The sequence below is a fragment of the Nicotiana tabacum genome, chromosome 12, assembly GCF_000715075.1.
Source record: "Nicotiana tabacum cultivar K326 chromosome 12, ASM71507v2, whole genome shotgun sequence".
Classification (NCBI taxonomy): domain Eukaryota; kingdom Viridiplantae; phylum Streptophyta; class Magnoliopsida; order Solanales; family Solanaceae; genus Nicotiana; species Nicotiana tabacum.
The window spans coordinates 17502997-17521918 of record NC_134091.1 but is presented as its reverse complement, the minus strand read 5'-3'; the positions used below and the strand labels follow the sequence as shown (position 1 = coordinate 17521918).

The 18922-nt window shown below is 38.0% G+C and overlaps 1 protein-coding gene across 1 annotated transcript; it reads left to right on the top strand.

Annotated features, from left to right (window-relative positions):
* The first annotated feature begins 655 nt into the window (after positions 1 to 655).
* Positions 656 to 964, top strand: LOC142167028 (secreted RxLR effector protein 161-like). The gene has a single exon (XM_075227178.1). The coding sequence runs from the start codon at positions 656 to 658 to the stop codon at positions 962 to 964; it is 309 nt and encodes a 102-aa protein (XP_075083279.1).
* The last annotated feature ends 17958 nt before the right edge of the window (positions 965 to 18922 follow it).

Here is an 18922-nt window from a genome sequence, read left to right as displayed (position 1 = left end):
AAGGAGGCATTGATTATAAAGAGACCTTTTCACCGGTCTCAAAGAAAGACTCGTTAAGAATTATTATGGCGTTGGTGGCTCATTATGATTTAGAGTTACACCAAATGGATGTGAAAATTGCCTTTATTAATGGAGACCTTGAGGAGGAAGTTTATATGGACCAATCATAGGGTTTCGAAACTAAAGAAAAAAGTCAAATGGTGTGTAAACTGAAGAAGTCAATATATGGACTTAAACAAGCCTCACAACAATGGTATATAAAGTTTAATGATACCATAACATCTTTTGGATTTGTGAAAAATACCGTTGATCGATGTATATACCAAAATATTAGTGGGAGCAAGTTTATATTTTTAGTCCTATATGTTGGTGATATTCTAATTGCTACTAATGATTTAGGCATATTGCGTGAGACTAAAGATTTTCTCTCTAAGAATTTTGAAATGAAAGATATGGGTGAGGCATCCTATGTGATAGGAATAGAAATATTCCGTGATAGATCACAAGGATTATTAGGATTGTCTCAAAAAGACTATATCGAAAGAGTTCTAGAGAGATTTAACATGAATAACTGTTCAGCAGGAATTGTTCCAATTCAAAAGGAGACAAATTTAGTCTCATGCAATGCCCTAAGAATGATGTAGAACGAAAGGAAATGGAATCAATTCCTTACTCTTCTATTGTTGGTAGTCTGATGTTTGCTCAGACTTGCACAAGACCGGATATTAGTTTTGCGGTCGGGATGCTGGGAAGATACCAGAGTAATCCAGGAATTGATCACTGGAAAGCTGTAAAGAAAGTTTTGAGGTACCTGAAAGAAACGAAGGATTACATGCTCATGTATAGGAAATCCAAGCATTTGGAAATTATTGGATACTCGTATTCAGATTTTGCTAGATGTATTGACACTAGAAAGTCCACGTTTGGTTATTTGTTCCAATTAGCTAAAGGAGCAGTATCGTGAAAGAGTGCCAAACAGTCTGTCATTGCTACATCCACGATGGAAGCAAAATTTGTGGCATGTTTTGAAGCCACAATTCATGCACTATGGCTGCGAAACTTTATTTCAGGACTTGGGGTTGTCGACACCATTACCAAGCTGCTGAAAATTTACTGTGATAATTCTGCAGCAGTATTCTTCTCCAAGAACGATAAGTACTCCAAAGGTGCCAAACATATGGAATTAAAGTACTTTACCGTCAAGGAGGAAGTTCAGAAACAAAGAGTGTCACTTGAGCATATTAGAACTGATCTCATGATTGCAGATCTATTAACGAAAGGTTTACAGCCAAAGATATTTAAAGAACATGTACATAGAATGGGTCTTGAATGTATTTATGATTGATGTATTTATGATGTTTTGACACTCTAAGCTCATTTATATGTTTCTGATATACATTAATGATTCCTGTTTCTCATAATGGTGTACATATTAATGTTTTGAGATGTTATAGGATAAGTCTCAATGAGACATTATTGTGGACCATAATATTTTATAGTTTATGGACCTGGTACGATGAGCTGCTAATGTTGTAGTATATGGAAGGGAGTATGTAGACAAATTATATATAACCGCCATTTAGTAGTTTATCGTGTTATGAAATTTATAATGGACATTGTAGAAGAGATTTATTTATGCGCAACTAATGTTTATATGATTAAATATTAATGTTATGTGATTATTGGGACAAGTGGGAGAATGTAAGATTTTCCTACGTTTATTGGTGGCCCAATAAGTTTAAGGCTCATAATTAATATTTAATTAATGAGTAAATCTCATCCGTACGATCGGTTACTTGATGGACGTACCAGATTAAGTGAGAACCTCTATAAATTGGTCCTCTCCCCACCCTTTAGGGTTACCGTATTTTATTTTTCTCTCTTTCATCACTAAAATCGGCGGTAACGAAAGTTAGGGCAAAGGGCGAGAAACCAATTTGAATTAACGCTTCCGCTTCACGATGATGGCTTACGATTCGGGTATGTTTTCTGTACGATTTTGTGTAACATTATCATGTTCAAGATCCTGAAATGCAATTAAAGTTTATGCACAAGTAGTACATATATTATATATACAATCAGAAGACCCTTTCTTCCAAATATTACAAGGATGTTTGGTTCTCAAACAAAACAAAACACGACAACACAAAAGCAGCTAGCAACAACAGTTACCATCTCTTTAAAAGCTAACTCGAGTTCTTGCTTACAAAGTTTACCATCTCTATTCTTATCATATTTCTTGAGAATACCTTTCACTTGCTCTTCAGTTAGTGGGTGACTTCCACCTCTAGGAATGAACCAAGGCATTTTTTCTTTTTCTTTTTTTGCTATACTGTTTATTTTTGTTCCTATGGTCAATTATTGGTGAATAATTTTTCAACAAGGGACGCTTCCTATATATAACGGCTAGAGTTCACGATGAGTCATTTTCTGTTCTGCGAATAATGATTTAGTTGGAAAAAGATTAAGAATTTGTTCCTTCTTCAACTGTTTCCTTAATTATCTTTAAGGACATTCTTATTAGCGTTGAATTTATTGTACTTTTAAAATTATGAGTTTAGTGTAATACTTTCTTCGTTTCAATTTATATGAACTTATTTGACTGGCCACGAAATTTAAGAAAAAAGAAAAGATTTTTAAACTTGTGGTGTAAAATAAGGTACATATATTTTGTGTGACTATAAATCATTGTATAAAAGTAAATTATTTCCAAATATGAAAAATGATCATTCTTTTTGACACGTACTAAAAAGGAAATATGTTCACATAAATTGAAACGGAGGGAATTGCACTATCCATTATGATCCTTGCGCGCGTATATATATATATATATATATATATATATATATATATATATATATACACACACACACACAAACAATACTATGTTCAGTTGAACTGATTCAAGAAAAGGCTGCAATTGCCTCTGATTAGAGGAGTATTTTACGAAAGTATATCATTTTAAAAAGAACCAAATTGTCTTAACTCTAACAATTCTCTTTTGCTTTCGTTGTTCTTTATGTATGCTTTCAATTTTTTTTGAAGATCTTTAGGTCAAAATACTCTCTCCGTTTCAGTTTAGGCCTAAAATCAGGAAAGTCTTTATTTTAATCCTACTAAACTGAAAGATTACCTAAATCTCGGTAGAGGATGATCTTAAGATATAAAATGCGTTCATAATAAACTTATATTAAAAAATATCAACACAATCAAATATATTTGTACACCTTCACTTTAATTAGCAATAAAAAGATTCTGCACCTACCAGCCCGCTGGTTCAGGTTGGGGTTGGATCAAAAGCATATGATGATTAATTTGGGCACCGAAACTTGTGAACATCTTATAAGAAATGATTTATTTTACTACTAACAGTATAGATGATTTTTTTACAAAATTATAGTACAATTTAACATGCCCTAAGATTGCTGAGTTTTGATGTGGAATGGAAAAGTTGGGAGTTAAAGCTCAAGCTTTGGTGGATTCAACGAAGAGGAAAACTTTTCATTTGCTGAGCTTTGAGTCAGCCCTAAAAGTTTTCAAAAATTCAAATAGATCCCCGCCTTCACTTAATTCGTTCTTAGTATTATTATTGGTCGAAAATAAAGGGAAAATTGGAGTCTATTTGTCACGACCCCAAATTCCATCCGTAGGATGTCGTGATGACACCTAATCTCTAAGACTAGGTAAGCCTATTAATGCGGAATAACATAATAGAAATCTGAAATAAATGAAACAACAATTCAAATAATTACAACTCCCAAAACCCGGTGGAAATAAGTCACAAGCTTCTAAGAATTTATCCTCAATGTCTCTATAAATCAAAGTCTAAAGAAAATAAGGAAGACAACATAATAAGATAGAAGGGGACTCCGGAGTCTGCGGACGCTGGCAGATATACCTCGAAGTCTCCGCGTACGGCTAATTCACTGATGCCTGGTCTGATAGGAAGTACCTGGATCTGCACAAAAAGATGTGTAGAAGCGAAGTATCCACCTGGTCGCTGATGCTCATACTTCACATGCTGACTATTTAGGGACCGAGCTACATATTTCACTATGTCTTTCTTCATCCGCCTCTACCAATAGTGTTGTCTCAATTCCTGATACATCTTTGTGGCACCTGGATGAATGAAATACCGCGAATTATGAGCCTTCTGGAGAATCAACTCGCACAAACTATCTACATTAGGCACACATAGCCTGCCCTGCATCTGTAATACATCGTTATCTCAAATAGTGACTTCTTTGGAATTACCGTGCTAAACTGTATCCTTAAGGACAAGCAGATGGGGGGTCATCTTATTGACGCTCTATGATACGATCATAAAGAGAAGACTGAGAAACCACACAAGCCAAAACTAGGCTCGGCTCGGAAACATCCAACCTAACAAACTGGTTGGCCAAGGCCTGAACATCCAAGGCTAAAGACTTCTCTGATACCAGTAAATATGCTAAGCTGCCCAAACTCTCCGCCTTACGACTCAGGGCATCAACCACCACATTGGCCTTCCCGGAGTGATAGAGAATTGTGATATCATAATCCTTAAGCAACTCCAACCACCTCCGTTGCCGCAAATTAAGATCCTTCTGTTTAATAAATATGTGGTAGACTCAGGTGATCAGTATAAACCTCACAATGGATACCTTACAAATAATGCCGCCAAATATTCAAGGCATGAACAATAGCTGCAAGCTCAAGGTCGTGGACCGGATAATTCTTCTCATGTATCTTTAACTGTCTGGATGCATAGACAATCACCGTACCATCTTGCATCAACACTGCACCGAGACTAATGCGTGACGCATCACAATACACAGTATAAAACCCTGAACTTGTAGGCAATACCAATACTGGGGCTGTAGTCAAATCTATCTTGAGCTTTTGAAAGCTCTCCTCACGTTCCTCGGTCCACCTGAACGGAGCACCCTTCTGGGTCAGTTTGGTCATAGGTACAGCAATAGAAGAGAAACCCTCTATAAATCGGTGATAATACCTCGCCAAGCCAAGAAAACTCCGGATCTCAGTAGCTGATGACGGTGTGGGCCAACGCTGCACTGCTTCAATTTTCTTCGGATTACCTGGATCCCCTTGTTCGTTACCACATGACCCAAAAATACTACTGAATCAAGCCAGAATTCACACTTTGAAAATTTTGCATAAAACTTATTTTCTCTCAAAGTCTGAAGCACAATCCTTAGGTGTTGTTCATGATCCTCCCAGCTCCGGGAATACAGCAGAACGTCATCAATAAACACAATGACGAAAGAATCAAGATAAGGCTGAAATAGACTGTTCATTAAGTGCATAAATGCTGGTGGGGTGTTGGTCAGCCCAAATAACATTACAAGGAACTCATAATGACCATACCAAGTCCTGAAGGCAGTCTTCAGGACATCTGACTCCCGAATCGTCATCTGATGATAGCCTGAACGTAAATTGATCTTAGAGAACACTCTGGCACCCTGAAGCTGATCAAATAGGTCATCAATACGTGGCAATGGATATCTGTTCTTCACTGTAACCTTGTTCAACTGGCGGTAATTAATACACATCCGCATTGAACCATCATTCTTCTTCACAAATAAGACAGGAGCACCCCAAGGCGATACACTAGGCCGAACAAAACCCTTATCAAGCAGCTCCTGTAACTACTCCTTTAATTCCTTCAATTCTGCTGGGGCCATACGATATGGTGGAATAGAAATGGGCTGAGTGCCCGGTAACAAATCAATGCCAAAGTCAATATCCCTGTCGGGTGGCATACCCAGAAGATCCGCTGGAAATACATTAGGAAAATCCCTTACTACAGGAACTGACTCCACGATAGGAGTATCAACACTAACATCTCTCACATAGGTCAGATACGCATCATACCCCTTCTCAACCATTCGTTGAGCCTTAAGAAATGAAACAACCCTGCTAGGAACATAATCTAGGGTACCTCTCCACTCTAGCCGCGGTAGACCTGGCAAAGCCAATGCCACCATCTTGGCGTAACAATCTAGGATAGCATGATAGGGAGACAACCAATCCATGCCCAAAAATAATATTGAAATCCACCATACTGAGCAATAATAAATCGGCTGTGGTCTCAAGACCACCGATAATAATCAAACACGATTAATATATGCGGTCAACAATAATAGAATCACCCACGGGTGTGGATACATAAATAGAAGAACTCAAAGAATCATGGGATACGCCCAAATACGGGGCAAAATAAGATGATACATAAGAATAAGTGGAGTCTGGATCAAATAAGACTGGTGCATCCCTATGACAGACCAGAACAATACCTGTGATAATAGAATCTGATGCAATTGCCTCCGTTTTAGTAGGAAAGGCATAATATCTGGCATGGCCTCCCCCTCTAGGGCGACCTCTACCTATCCGACCTTCACCTCTATCTCGTTGTGCAGGTGGAGTAGCAATTGGTGCAGTAATCATGACTTGAGAATCCTGAGGGCCCTGTGGAATGGGTTGGGCCTGAGAAGTCTGTAGAGGTGAACCCCTCCTAAATCTAGGGGCAATCCCTCATTATATGACGAGTGTCACCACACACAAAACAAGCCCTCGGAGGACGTGTCTACTGGGACTGGCTCAGGCCTGATCGACTGGACTGCCTGCTGAAAGCACCCCGTACAACGGACACCAGCAGTGCATAATATGGAACCTGAGGTCTGGGAGTAGCCGGAATACCGCTGGAAGCTGGAAGTGTTGAATTAATAGGACGGCTCACATAGCCTCTACCATAACAGGCTGTAGCTGGGGCACGAGAACTGTTATATGTGTTACAATCTCGGGGTCTCTTAGCTTCTCTCTTCTCTCTCCCGGACCCACATACCTTCCAATCTCTTAGGAATTGACACCACTTGTTGGTATGTGATGTCCATATCCAGTTCTTAGGCCATACTGAACCTTATACCAGGGTGGAGCCCCTCAATAAATCTGTGAACCCGCTCTTGAACAGTAGAAACTAAGGCGGGTGCATGCCTAGCCAAATCACTGAATCAGACCGCATACTCTAACACGGTCATAGAACCCTGGCGTAGCTACTCAAAATCCGCGTGCCATGCATCTCTAAGTCTTTGAGGAACATACTCCCTCAAGAACATATCTGAAAATTGAGTCCAAGTGAGTGAAGCTGCCTCAGCCGGACTATCCAACTCATATGTCCGCCACCACTAGTAGCCCTCTCCTTTAAGCTGGAATGTCGTGAAAGAAACCCCACTAGAATACACAATAGCCATAGTATGGAGGATACAATGACATTCCTCAAGAAAACCCTGAGCATCCTCTGAAGCTAAACCGCTGAAAGTGGGAGGGTGGTACTTCTTGTACCTCTCGAGCCTGAGCTGCTCCCCCTCTGAAACTACTGCCATAGCCTCGGGCCAAACTGGGACAACTGGCTGCACTGATATAACCTCTGGGACATGGTCAACCTGGGCCTGTGGCTCTGGGGTACGGGCGACGGGAGTATGTGCTCCTCCCCTAGCCTGAGATGTGGCAGGAGCAAGTGGAATCAATCCTGCCTGAGCTAGAGTACCAAACATGCTCAAAAATAGGGCAAAAGTCTACTGAAGTGCAGGGGTAGTAACAGGCGACTCAGGTGCTTGCTCTCCAACTAGAGCTACTGGTGGCTCTACTGCAGCAGCTCGTGTATGTGCTCTAGCTGTACCACGTGGTCTTTCCAGGCCTCTGGCTCGGCCTCTGGCCCGGCCCCGACCTCTGGCTCGACCTCTGGCCCGGCCCTGACCTCTTGCGGCTCTAACATGGGGCGTGGGTGTCTGATCATCGGATCCAGTTGTACGTGTTCTCACCATCTGCGAGAGAATAGAAAGACAAGGGTTTAGAATTTTAAAGTCAACAAATGTGCACGATAAGGAATCAAAGAAGTGAACATTTCTTAACAGTTCCGTAGCCTCCCAAAGATAAGTACATACGTCTCCGTACCGATCCGTGAGAGTCTACTAAACCTGCTTGTGACTCATAACACCTATGAACGTAGAGCTCTGATACCAACTTGTCACGACCCCAAATTCCCTCTGTAGGATGTCGTGATGGTACCTAATCTCTAAGGCTAGGTAAGCCTATCAATGCGAAATAACATAATAGAAACCTCAAATAAATGAAACTACAATTTAAATAATTACAACTCCCAAAACCCGGTGGAAATAAGTCACAAGCTTCTAAGAATTTGTCCTCAATGTCTCTATACATCATAATCTAAAGAAAATATGGAAGACAACATAATAAGATAGAATGAGACTTCGAAGTTTGCGAATGCTGGCAGATATACCTCGAAGTCTCCGCGTACGGCTAATTCACTGATGCCTGGTCTGATAGGAAGTAACTGGATCTGCACAAAAAGATGTGCATAAGCATAGTATGAGTACACACATCAACTACTATCAACGGGCAATAACAAACAAGCAAACAAATGTTTGGCTTCGCTCTCTCAAACATCCACAAATGTGGTAATTTCCTAGAATTCAAATGAGATAGAGAATGCAGATATGTGTAGGCATAATACTAGGGCTGACCAAAGAGAAGAGGATGAAGAGGAGTATGATTCTGATAAGAAATATGAGGAGGATGAAGATGAACATGTATCCAAAAGCTGGGTAGATCAGGTTGAGGAGGAGGAAGGGAATGAGGTTGAGTCGATGGATAGTTATGCGTCGATTGATAATCCTTCCAATGCACAAAATTCCAATATACCAATCTCCAGGGCAGCAACACGGAAGAAGAAGAAGGAGTAGCATATGCACCATGAAGCAATTGGGAGGCACGATGAACAGTCCACTAAATCTGCTACTGTTTTAGGAACCGAGAAAGGTTTAAGTCCAAACGCTGCTGCATTTGTCCCAACTGGACATAAGCAAAATGAAGCAATTGTTTCGACTATTCAGCATAGTACTGAGCAGATCAACAAGTCCTCAATTCCAGCAGGGTAGCAGCTAACAGCAAACATGAATGGCACTAGAATTTCTTTGCATACTAAAGAAATGCACAAGACAGTAGCTACTGGAAGAACTACTAGAAGTACGCTTGCATTGACTACAAAATTCAACTTGACACCTACCAATATCCTCCATGATCTTGTTACGCATGATATGTATACATTGAGAACTCTCGATAATCTGAGGAATGATCAAGGTACATTAGTGATGTCCGGATACAATCATAGTGACGCGTTTGGGATGGAAACGGATCAAGATTTTTATGAAGAAGGGGAAGAGGAAGAACTACCAAATGACTCCTTCAAAATGTAGCTAGGGAGGGAGATCTTTCACCTAGACATATGAGAAGTGGATCAAACAAAATAAAAAAGAAGGCACATGAAAGGCAATATAGTTGGGATGGCAAAGCAACACCAGAGTTTGTCATTAGGAAACAACCAATGAGAACTGCAAAGCTAAAGGCGAGTGTCCCTACCACCTCCACAAGGTCAAATAAATCAAAAAAGAAATGATAAAGCTTGAATAATATTTGAAGACAGTGGAAGAAGAAGCCACTGAGCTACAAATTGAAGAGTGCACAAGGTTGAAGAAAGGGGGGCAACACTCAAATTTTTACCTTGTTTTATTTTATCATTTTTTAAGTATCATCATTTTTAATATCATCATAGAGTATGTTATAAACTTTGTGATGATCATAGAGTACTTAGTTCATTCCAATTCGTATTTTCTTCATGCTTGCTAGTAGATGAGGTTTATTATGCCTCAATAGCATTTGTAAGGTAAGGTCTAGCACAGTATATGTGTGCTATATTCCTATGCCTTTGGGAAGATCCAAGCAGCTATGAGATTATATGCCCTCGTGAGACTTTTGCTGGCAGCTACACCATGATCCTCTACATGAGGCTTCCATCTTAAGGCAATGGAGGCGCAGAGGAGTGATTATATAGTCAAGGTATAGAGGCAACAGTATTGCAGCTAGCCTCCTTACTTGTACTTTTCCGTTGTGATTTTTTTTCTTTTATTATTAATAAAATGGCTACTAGGAATGCCTAGTAGTATAATTTGCCCAAAAAACAGTAAACCACAGCAATACCCAATAAGTGCCAAGTCTAACCTCGGTAGAGTAGTGGCGAGGTCAGGTCAGGCCCTACTGGAATAATAAAAGACAAGTGAAAAGTTTAACAATATAATAATAACAAAATAACAATGGAAATGAATCAAGTATGTGGTATGTCACAATTTAACTTCACAGAATAAGGACAAATAATACCTCACAGAAAGAAAACAGAGATTTACGACTTTAAAGAAATCGCCAAAATAACCAAATACAAATGCAACCATAAAGAATTATCAACAAGGGCACTCCCGAGGTACCGCCTCGTAGTCCCAAATTATAAATAAATTCACAATATCTCATTTCCTTATATCACTGCGGGAGCCTTAATATTAAATTTTAAAGAAAACATTTTTCCTGAAATAGCATCCCGCATTTTAGCCACCCTTATCACACCGCATGACTTCTAATAGTTCTCCTACTAGCCACGCATATAAAGCCACCCATATCTCACCGCATGCGTTTCAACACCCAGACCTTATACCACCGCATGTGTATCAATATCACGATATATCATAATTTATACCTCAAGTGCCCAAATATTTCAACTTGTCAAAATAAATCAACAACAAGAATATGTTCCACAATAAGGAGCTCGCGGCTCAATCAGAATGAGTACAAAATCTCTCAAAATATTCAGGAATGAATAACTCAGCAAATATAATATTTCACAAATTAAACACCTTGCCTTAATATCAAATTTTTAAATGTAAAATAATTTATTTTAATAATATTTAAATTAAGAAATCCAACCTTCAAATAATGCACAGAACAAAAGAAACAAAGTTTCAACTAAACATGTAAAACACTTAGCAGGAACAGGTCAGGCAAATTTAAAATACGAAAATATAATAATGATGATGAATATAATAGAATAAAATAATTTAATTAATATGCAACAGTGATCCACAAAATTTAATGACATAATCTTCCACATTTAGCCCGTGTACACACTCGTCACCTTGTGTACACGACTTTCAACATATCAAATTTTTTTTATCAATACCGATCCTAAGGGGAATTTCCCTCACACAAGGTTAGACAAGTCACTTACCTCAAACCACGCTCAATCAGTCAAGTAGTATGCCGTTTTCTCGATTTTCTGACTCCGATCGGCTCGAATCTAGTCATAATTAATTCGATTCAATCAATACAAATTATAGGAATAATTTCCATATGAAAATACAAATTTTTTAACAAAATCCGAAATTTAACCCAAACATCGCCCGTGGGTCCCACGTCTCGGAACCCAACAAAATTTATAAAATACGAACGTCCATTCAACCACGAATCCAACCATATAAATTTTACTAAAATCTGACATCTACTCAACCCTCAAATCTTCAATTTAAAGCAAGAGGGTTTTCTAAATCTTCCAACTTAAATCCTCAATTAAATGTTAAAAACAACCATGACTTCGGGTAATTTGACCAATATTGAGTTAAGAACACTTACCTCGTCGTTTTTCTTGAAAATCTCTCGAAAATCGCCTCTTCCTGAGCTCCAATTTGTCAAAAATGGTCAGAATTTAAAGTTTCTGTCCAGTGGTTTCTTTTTCGCGAACGCGGCCCTTGCCTCGCGTTCGGGAAGCATAAAAATGTGCCTGCCAAAATTTCTTCTTCGCGAACGCGATGCCTATCAGATCTTAAGCTTCACAAACGCGGGACGCCCATCGCGAATGCAAAAACCAAATGTGTGGGGTCCTAATTGCCTCTTGTTTCTCTTCGCGAACGCGGTGCATGATGAGTCCAGGCCTTCGCGAACGCGAATAACAAAACTCCGCTGGCTTCCAGGTACTTTTCGCGAACGCGAGACCTCCCTCGCGAACGCGAAGAAGGAAACTAGTAGTAGCAGGTTCAACAATTTCATGTTTCCGAAATGCGCCGAACATGATCCGAATTACGGCCGAGGCCCTCGGGACCTCAACCAATCATATCAACAAGTCCTAAAACATCATACGGACTTAGTCGAAACCTCAAATCACATCAAATAATGCTAAAATTAAAAATCATACCCCAATTCAAACTTAATGAAACTTAAGAATTTCAAACTTCTACATTCTATGCCAAAACCTATCAAATCAAGTCCGATTGACCTCAAATTTTGCGCACCAGTCATAAATGGCATAACGGAGCCATGAAAATTTTCAGAACTGGATTCTGACTCCGATATCAAATAGTCAATTTTTCGGTCAAACATCCAAACTTAAATTTCTATTTTTAGCCATTTCAAGCCTAATTTAGCTGCGGACTTCCAAATAATTTTTCGGACACGCTCCCAAGTACAAAATCACCATATGGAGCTATTGAAATCAACAAAACTCTATTTGGGGTCGTTTACACATAAGTCAATATCCGATCGACCTTTTCAACTTAAATTTTTATTTTGGAGACTAAGTATCCGTTTGGACATAAGAAATTTTCCCCTTTTTTCCCAAACAAATTCCATTTTTTTCGAAATCACCGTTTGTTCATAAAATTTCCAATTTGAATAAGCATTTTGGAAATTTTTAAAAATTTGAAAAACTCCAAAAAGCTGTTTTTTAAAATTTTCACTCAAATCACTCACAAAACTTCAAAAATAATCCAAAATTATATTCATGTCCAAACACAGCTCTAAATTTCAAATACTATTTTCACTTAAAAAATTTTTTCCCTTATTTTGAAATTTTATAATTCTTATGTCCAAACGCCCACTAAGTGTCTCAATTTATTTCAAAATCTCATCGGACCATAACTAACTACCCCAACAAGTCACAATACAGCTATAAAGTACATAATGAACAGTAAATAGGAAAATGGGGTTACAATTCTTTATACGACTGGTCAGGTCGTTACACTATACTCTTAATATCGGACTCATAGGTTTTGACTAATTATTCCGACTAGCTAAATGAAAATTCTTGGTTCCGATTCTTTGCAATGTGTAACACGGAGTGTTATGTTCATGTAATGACACCTGTTGGACCAAAAAGGCACAATAATCGAGAATTTTCTATAGAAAAAGTGACACGTATGTCCTTTTACCGGCCAAAATACACAAGCCTAATGACGTCATCATTATGATACTATCAGTTATAGACATAGGGAAAAGAAGTCTCTTTGAGATGAAATAAAGGGGTCATGATCGGTTGGAAAGGCAAAATGTAAACAATACATGCTTTCGTTTTCATTTAGATGAGTTAGTTTGACTCGACATAGAGTTTAAGAAAAAAAAAGACTTTTAATACTTATAGTCTTAAAAATTTAAGGGGTAAAAGCTTTGTGGGGCCATAATATTTGTGTGGTTATAAAAGATTCTCATTAAGGGTAAAATGAATAGTTTAAAGTTGAATTATTTCCAATTTTAGAAATATACCATTTTTTAACAGAATAATCATGAACATCTAAATTGAATGCGGTTAACATATAAGATGAGCAGAACAAGCATAACGAGAGAGAACTACATACAAACTAGTTTTCCTACTAGTAGTAAGTTTTAAGCTACCAAGGGATACTGCAATCCTAACTAATTTTTCAACTTTTTGCCGTTATGATAAATAAGTGGCAGAGCTAGAAATTTCATTAAGGGGTGCCAATATATTAAAAAATAGATTTACTGAAAAGTTTAGGAGAATCAACGTATAATAAATATACATAAAACAGAAAAATTTATCTAGTAATACAATGTAATTTTCCGGCGAAGGAATGTCGGTTCACACCCCTTGGTTGAATACCTTCAACCAATTTGTGTCATCCGATATTGCTCAGCCGAAATAACAATAAATGTAAATTTTATAAAAATTATAGATATTATTCACAAAAGCGTCTGAATTATTAAACAACAATTACAAAAACAAAATCAAACTACTGAAGGAAAAATAGATGAATGTAAATCTTTGGACCTTTGTTAGGGATAGATTTAGGTTCTCATGCCATCTTTTCTATGTAGATTCGATCATTATCATGATAAAGGGATTATCCATGCTAATAAACATTGTTACTTCCTTTAGCTCAACAGTGATGGGTAATATCAATAGCTACATATCGACACTATGAGAAATTACGAAACTCTATGACAAAAGTTTGAAAAATATTTTATTATTATTTTTCTAAAAAAATATTAGCTTGAAATAGCTAACATTTTTAACATTATCAACCTTAAATCTTTAAAATTTTAGTAATCTGAAAATAATCGTGAACTCTTGAGTATGATTTTTGTACAGTTTTCTTTAATATTTCGTCTCTTGGCATCATAAAGTGGAATACTTCTAATGTCACCTAGAATATTATTATTCTAAGTGAAATAACAATTTCCTAAAATTATGAATCTTGTGAAAATGGACTTACTCGACTTATATAAATAATTTTACTAGGATGACATTCCTAAATATTAGGAGCTCCTATATAGTTCAAATAAGTAAAACATTTAATTGGCAAAACATTAGTTAATTTCAACGTCCTAACTATTAAAAAATATTAATTAAATAATAAATTTGTCCAATATAAAATTTATTTTTAAATAATAAAAAATTGATCAATTTTGCGTTGAAGTTTTAAGATTTTATAATAGTCTAGACTAATTGAAGAAGACAATTGTTTTCTTTTAAAAAGTGAAACATTATTTTACTATATATTTAGTAGTTTTCAACTTTAGTCCCACACTCTTTACCACATAATTAGAATAAATTAATGTAATTTATTCCAAATACTAAATGAAATAAATTCTTCTTCAAAAAATTACTCATTCATGTTCTTGTAACAACTAAATTTCGTACCTGAAAAATAATAATCAAGACAAAAAATATAGCGACAAATATTATATTCAATTTCAAGTGATGGGGTTACAATCTCTAGAATATCTCGAATCTAAATAGATGTAATCCTCTTATTCTTCTCCTCACAAATGATGGCTCAAGAGCTTGAGAGCATGAACTTGATCATGACGTATTTTAGATTTGTGGTGCATCACGAATAATTTGAAGGTCTTCATGAATTAGAATTTGTTGTTGGGTTATCACGAACGGAAGATTTGATGCCGTCCACTTATGATTTGTGTTCTCCTTTGGGATTTTACTATAGATGAAGATTGCAGATGTGGATCGAGACCTTGATGCTATTCTTCAGAGCTTCTTTAGCCTTTCCTTCTGTTTACTTGCCTATCTTAGCTTTCTCCTTTGAACCCTTTATATAGGTCTGGGGTGGAGTAATCTCCAAGAAAATCCTAGTGGATCATTGGGCTTGAGGCTTATGGGCCGACCCATTTGATAGAAGACCAATTGACGGGCTAGTCTAATAATACATTGGACTTTTATTTAAATCAATTCATTTTAGATTTAAATAATCGACCCGATTTTACTAGCCCATATGATGAAATCCAAATTACTTGTGGATTTAAATTTAATAAAAATTTATTTGTCTACAAATGCCCCTTGCTTCAAGATTTGTCGAGATGTAGGCTTGCCGAAATGAATGGCGAATTTGAAGTACCGGTGATGACGACAATATTTTCCCCATCATTTTGTAAGATACTGCATTAATAATTGTTTACATGTTCTATTTCCGAACAACGACTTGACTTCATCAATGATTGGAATTGACAACTCTTTTACTTGTTCAAAGTGAGCCAAAAACGACCCCTAATAGCAAGCTTGGCTCTTGTAGCTTAATTCCCCTTCTCTAGTGAGAAAACAAATTTGGTGGCCTTTATTATGTAGTATCAACTTAATTAAAGAATAACTAAGTTCATATTGAACTAAGTCAAACCCATCCACCCGGACAAATTAAAATTTAAACTGTTAGATTTACGAGAAACCTTTGGTTTATTCACTTGAATTCCGGTTCAAAAGATATGCTTTACTTTGATGCGCTTGGAACATTTACTCAAAGAAAACTCTCACAACTTGTGCTCTTCCAATTTAGCTGCTACAATAATATATTTTCCTTACTCGTTGTTTCCTCCTATTAATTGGAACATAAAAATTTAAAAAAAGGCATTCCTCACTTTCTCGTAAAAAATATTTGGGCCAGGAATAATTTTCCTTTTCTTCTTTGGTTTCCTAGTTTCAAACCTATTCATGTACATATCGGACATGATATTTCCTTATTTGCACGTCAGTCGCTTGAACACCAAGAATTTCCTTAATTTCTACCTTGCTGGTTCCTATAAATTGGCCACTTTCTCCTTGTATCATTGTCATAGCAGCAATCCTACACTTTTGATGAAATCAGCACTACCACCTTTTGGTTGGTCTTAGTAGGTACTTTTCAATAGTTGGCATTACGCAATCCCGTCGCTCGATTCTCCTGAGAGCAGACTAACGTTTTATTTTTTGCTGCAGCTGCTGCCAATAATTATCAGCTTTGCACGTCTATTGGGAAACAATATCATATCTTGTCGTAGGAGTTTCCAAAACTCAATCCGTTTGATCCTCCAAAAGGTAGACACTTAGAGGCAAGGCATGTTCAAAATTGAGGTTAAATTTGCTTTGTACTGTCCAATGTGAACTTCTTTACTTGGTTTCAAGTTCTGTCGCGTTTGGTATTTCAGCTTTGCGCATCTTCACCAAAAATATCATATTTTGGCGTAGGAGCATCAAAATCATGAGCGGTTCATGGCTATAGATAATAGACTTCTGGAGCTACAACATAGGTAAATATTATAATCAGAATATCCCGATATCTTCCCGGATATTTTATCAAAATTAGGTAATATATTGTGACATGCTGCCCTTTTTTGTTTTGCTGGTTTTCATAGATTCTTCCTTTTTCTTTTTGCAGACTCTCGGAACAGCACATAAGACTGTGAATTCCATCAGCAAGGATTCATATTATCGACCACGATACACCATACCAACACCTTGAGATTATTAGTGACAAGAAGAATCCGTGCGCCCAAGTTCTCGCTTTAAAAGTTCATCCTTCGGTGATAGGTTCTTTCTCGCTTGCTAGAAAGCCGCTTGATGCCTCCCTTGATCTTGCAGAATGGTCGAATAGAGAGACGAAGGATGTATTGGACAGATTTTCAGGCAAAGCAACCAACATGAAGGTCCTACTTTTGAAGTCCTCAACCCATCAGAAGGTCGCGTCTGCTAGTCCTCCTCATCGTGATCATGATGGACGTCTCGCCACTTGGAGTGTTCGTCCTTCCGGCTTTGGTGAAGTTCGCTATTTGTCCAAATATTAGGAGTGGGTAGAAGATGTTCTTCCCCGCAACAAGTTGACTCTGGATGGAATCAAGGCCTATGATGCCATCTTTGCTTCGTTGTTCACATATGACTACAATGAGATTGTCTTCCGTGCCTTTTGTCAGCTTTGGCATCCATCTACCAACACAATTTCTACCTCTATTGGTGAACTCTCCATCTCCTTGTGTGACTTGTGAGCAATCAGAGGCCTTCCGCTGCATGGGTCCTTCTATGACGAAGTTATCCCCTCGGCTAAGGAGTTGACATAAACGGACGATCAAGGAAAACCTTTCCTCCCAAGAAGTTGTCTGCACCTATTCTCGGCGTTCTAAAACTCATGAAGGATGATGTCCACAAGGTCTCCATTCGTGATTGGGTGTAGTTTTTGTTTTGAGGTCCGAGTAGGTATGCCAAACCTCCACAATAGTCATCAATGAATCGTACTACAAGGCCGAAGTTGAATCATAATCCTTTTAAAAGTATTGACGCGAGCTTCCTACCACGAACCGATGAGGAGAATGCCCCCTTTATTGAGCTTGGCGTGGAGGAGTCACTTAGAGCTGAGACTTATTTGGCGGCTTTCCTTGCATGCTGGCTTTGCAAATTTGTGTTCCCCAACAAGAATATCGATTACATTCGTGCTAATGTATTCAATTCACGAGTTTGATGGCTCCTGGAGAGAAGTTTTCCTTGGCGGTTCTAGTCCTTGCAAGTATCTATCATGGCTTGAAGGAGGTCTCCACTTCTTAAGATTTGGGCTCCTACAAAGCACTCTTTTCTATTCATTAAGTAAATGGATGGATAGGAGCATATTTCGACACCTACTATCGTGTTAAAAGTCAACAACGAGGTCCGCAAATGTGCAAGGTTTCTGGCGAGAAGATGGCCAAGCATTTTGACCTTAGTAATGCCCGTGAGCTATTTCAACAAGTTAGTGTGCGACAACTTCACCATTTGGCTATTCTACGAGGGAATTGCATCTTACCGATCATGACGAACAATCGAATTCTTGGAGTGACGAACAATTGAATTCGCTCAAGCTTCATCACCCTTAGGCATGATGGCATTCATGTTGTAGAATCTTATAGCCCCCATAGGTTTAGTCGTCAATTCGTCTTTTGTCAAGATGTTCCTGGCAACCTCATAGAACGACCTTATGACGGCTCACTGAAAATGCTAGTGCAATTCTAGGACTCATGTTTTCGTCTTTGAGGTTAGTCAAAGATTATTGTCCCTACGCCTGTATCAGAAGAGGGGCCTCTAATGACTCGTGAGTATGTAGATTGGTGGTCAGCTCGTCGAGTGCACTCTTCCCGACAAAGTACTCACATCATTTTGAAAGTTTCAAGGAAATATGATATTCCTTTATCCTCCAAAGATGATCAACGTCTAAAGAACACTCACGAAGGGTCTTCTATTTCCAAGATAAGATCGAAAGATCCTTCGCCAAGCACCAAGGTCGTATCCAAGTCTACCCCTTCGACGGGCGGGTATGCCCATGTGGACAAAGGAGCTAAACATATTTTGTTGACTTCCAAGACAACTACTGCCACTGTGAAGGTGACAAACAATCCTTGCAAAAGGAAAGAGCCTTCTACTTCACCAAACAAAGATGTTGCGAAGACAACCAATGTCGTGCCAACAAACGAGGAAAGGACTCAAGCTTCTGCTTTGCCCAAT

What these genes read in the sequence shown, in the direction of transcription:
- LOC142167028 (XM_075227178.1), top strand. Translation starts at nt 656, where the DNA reads ATGGAATCAATTCCTTACTCTTCTATTGTTGGTAGTCTGATGTTTGCT.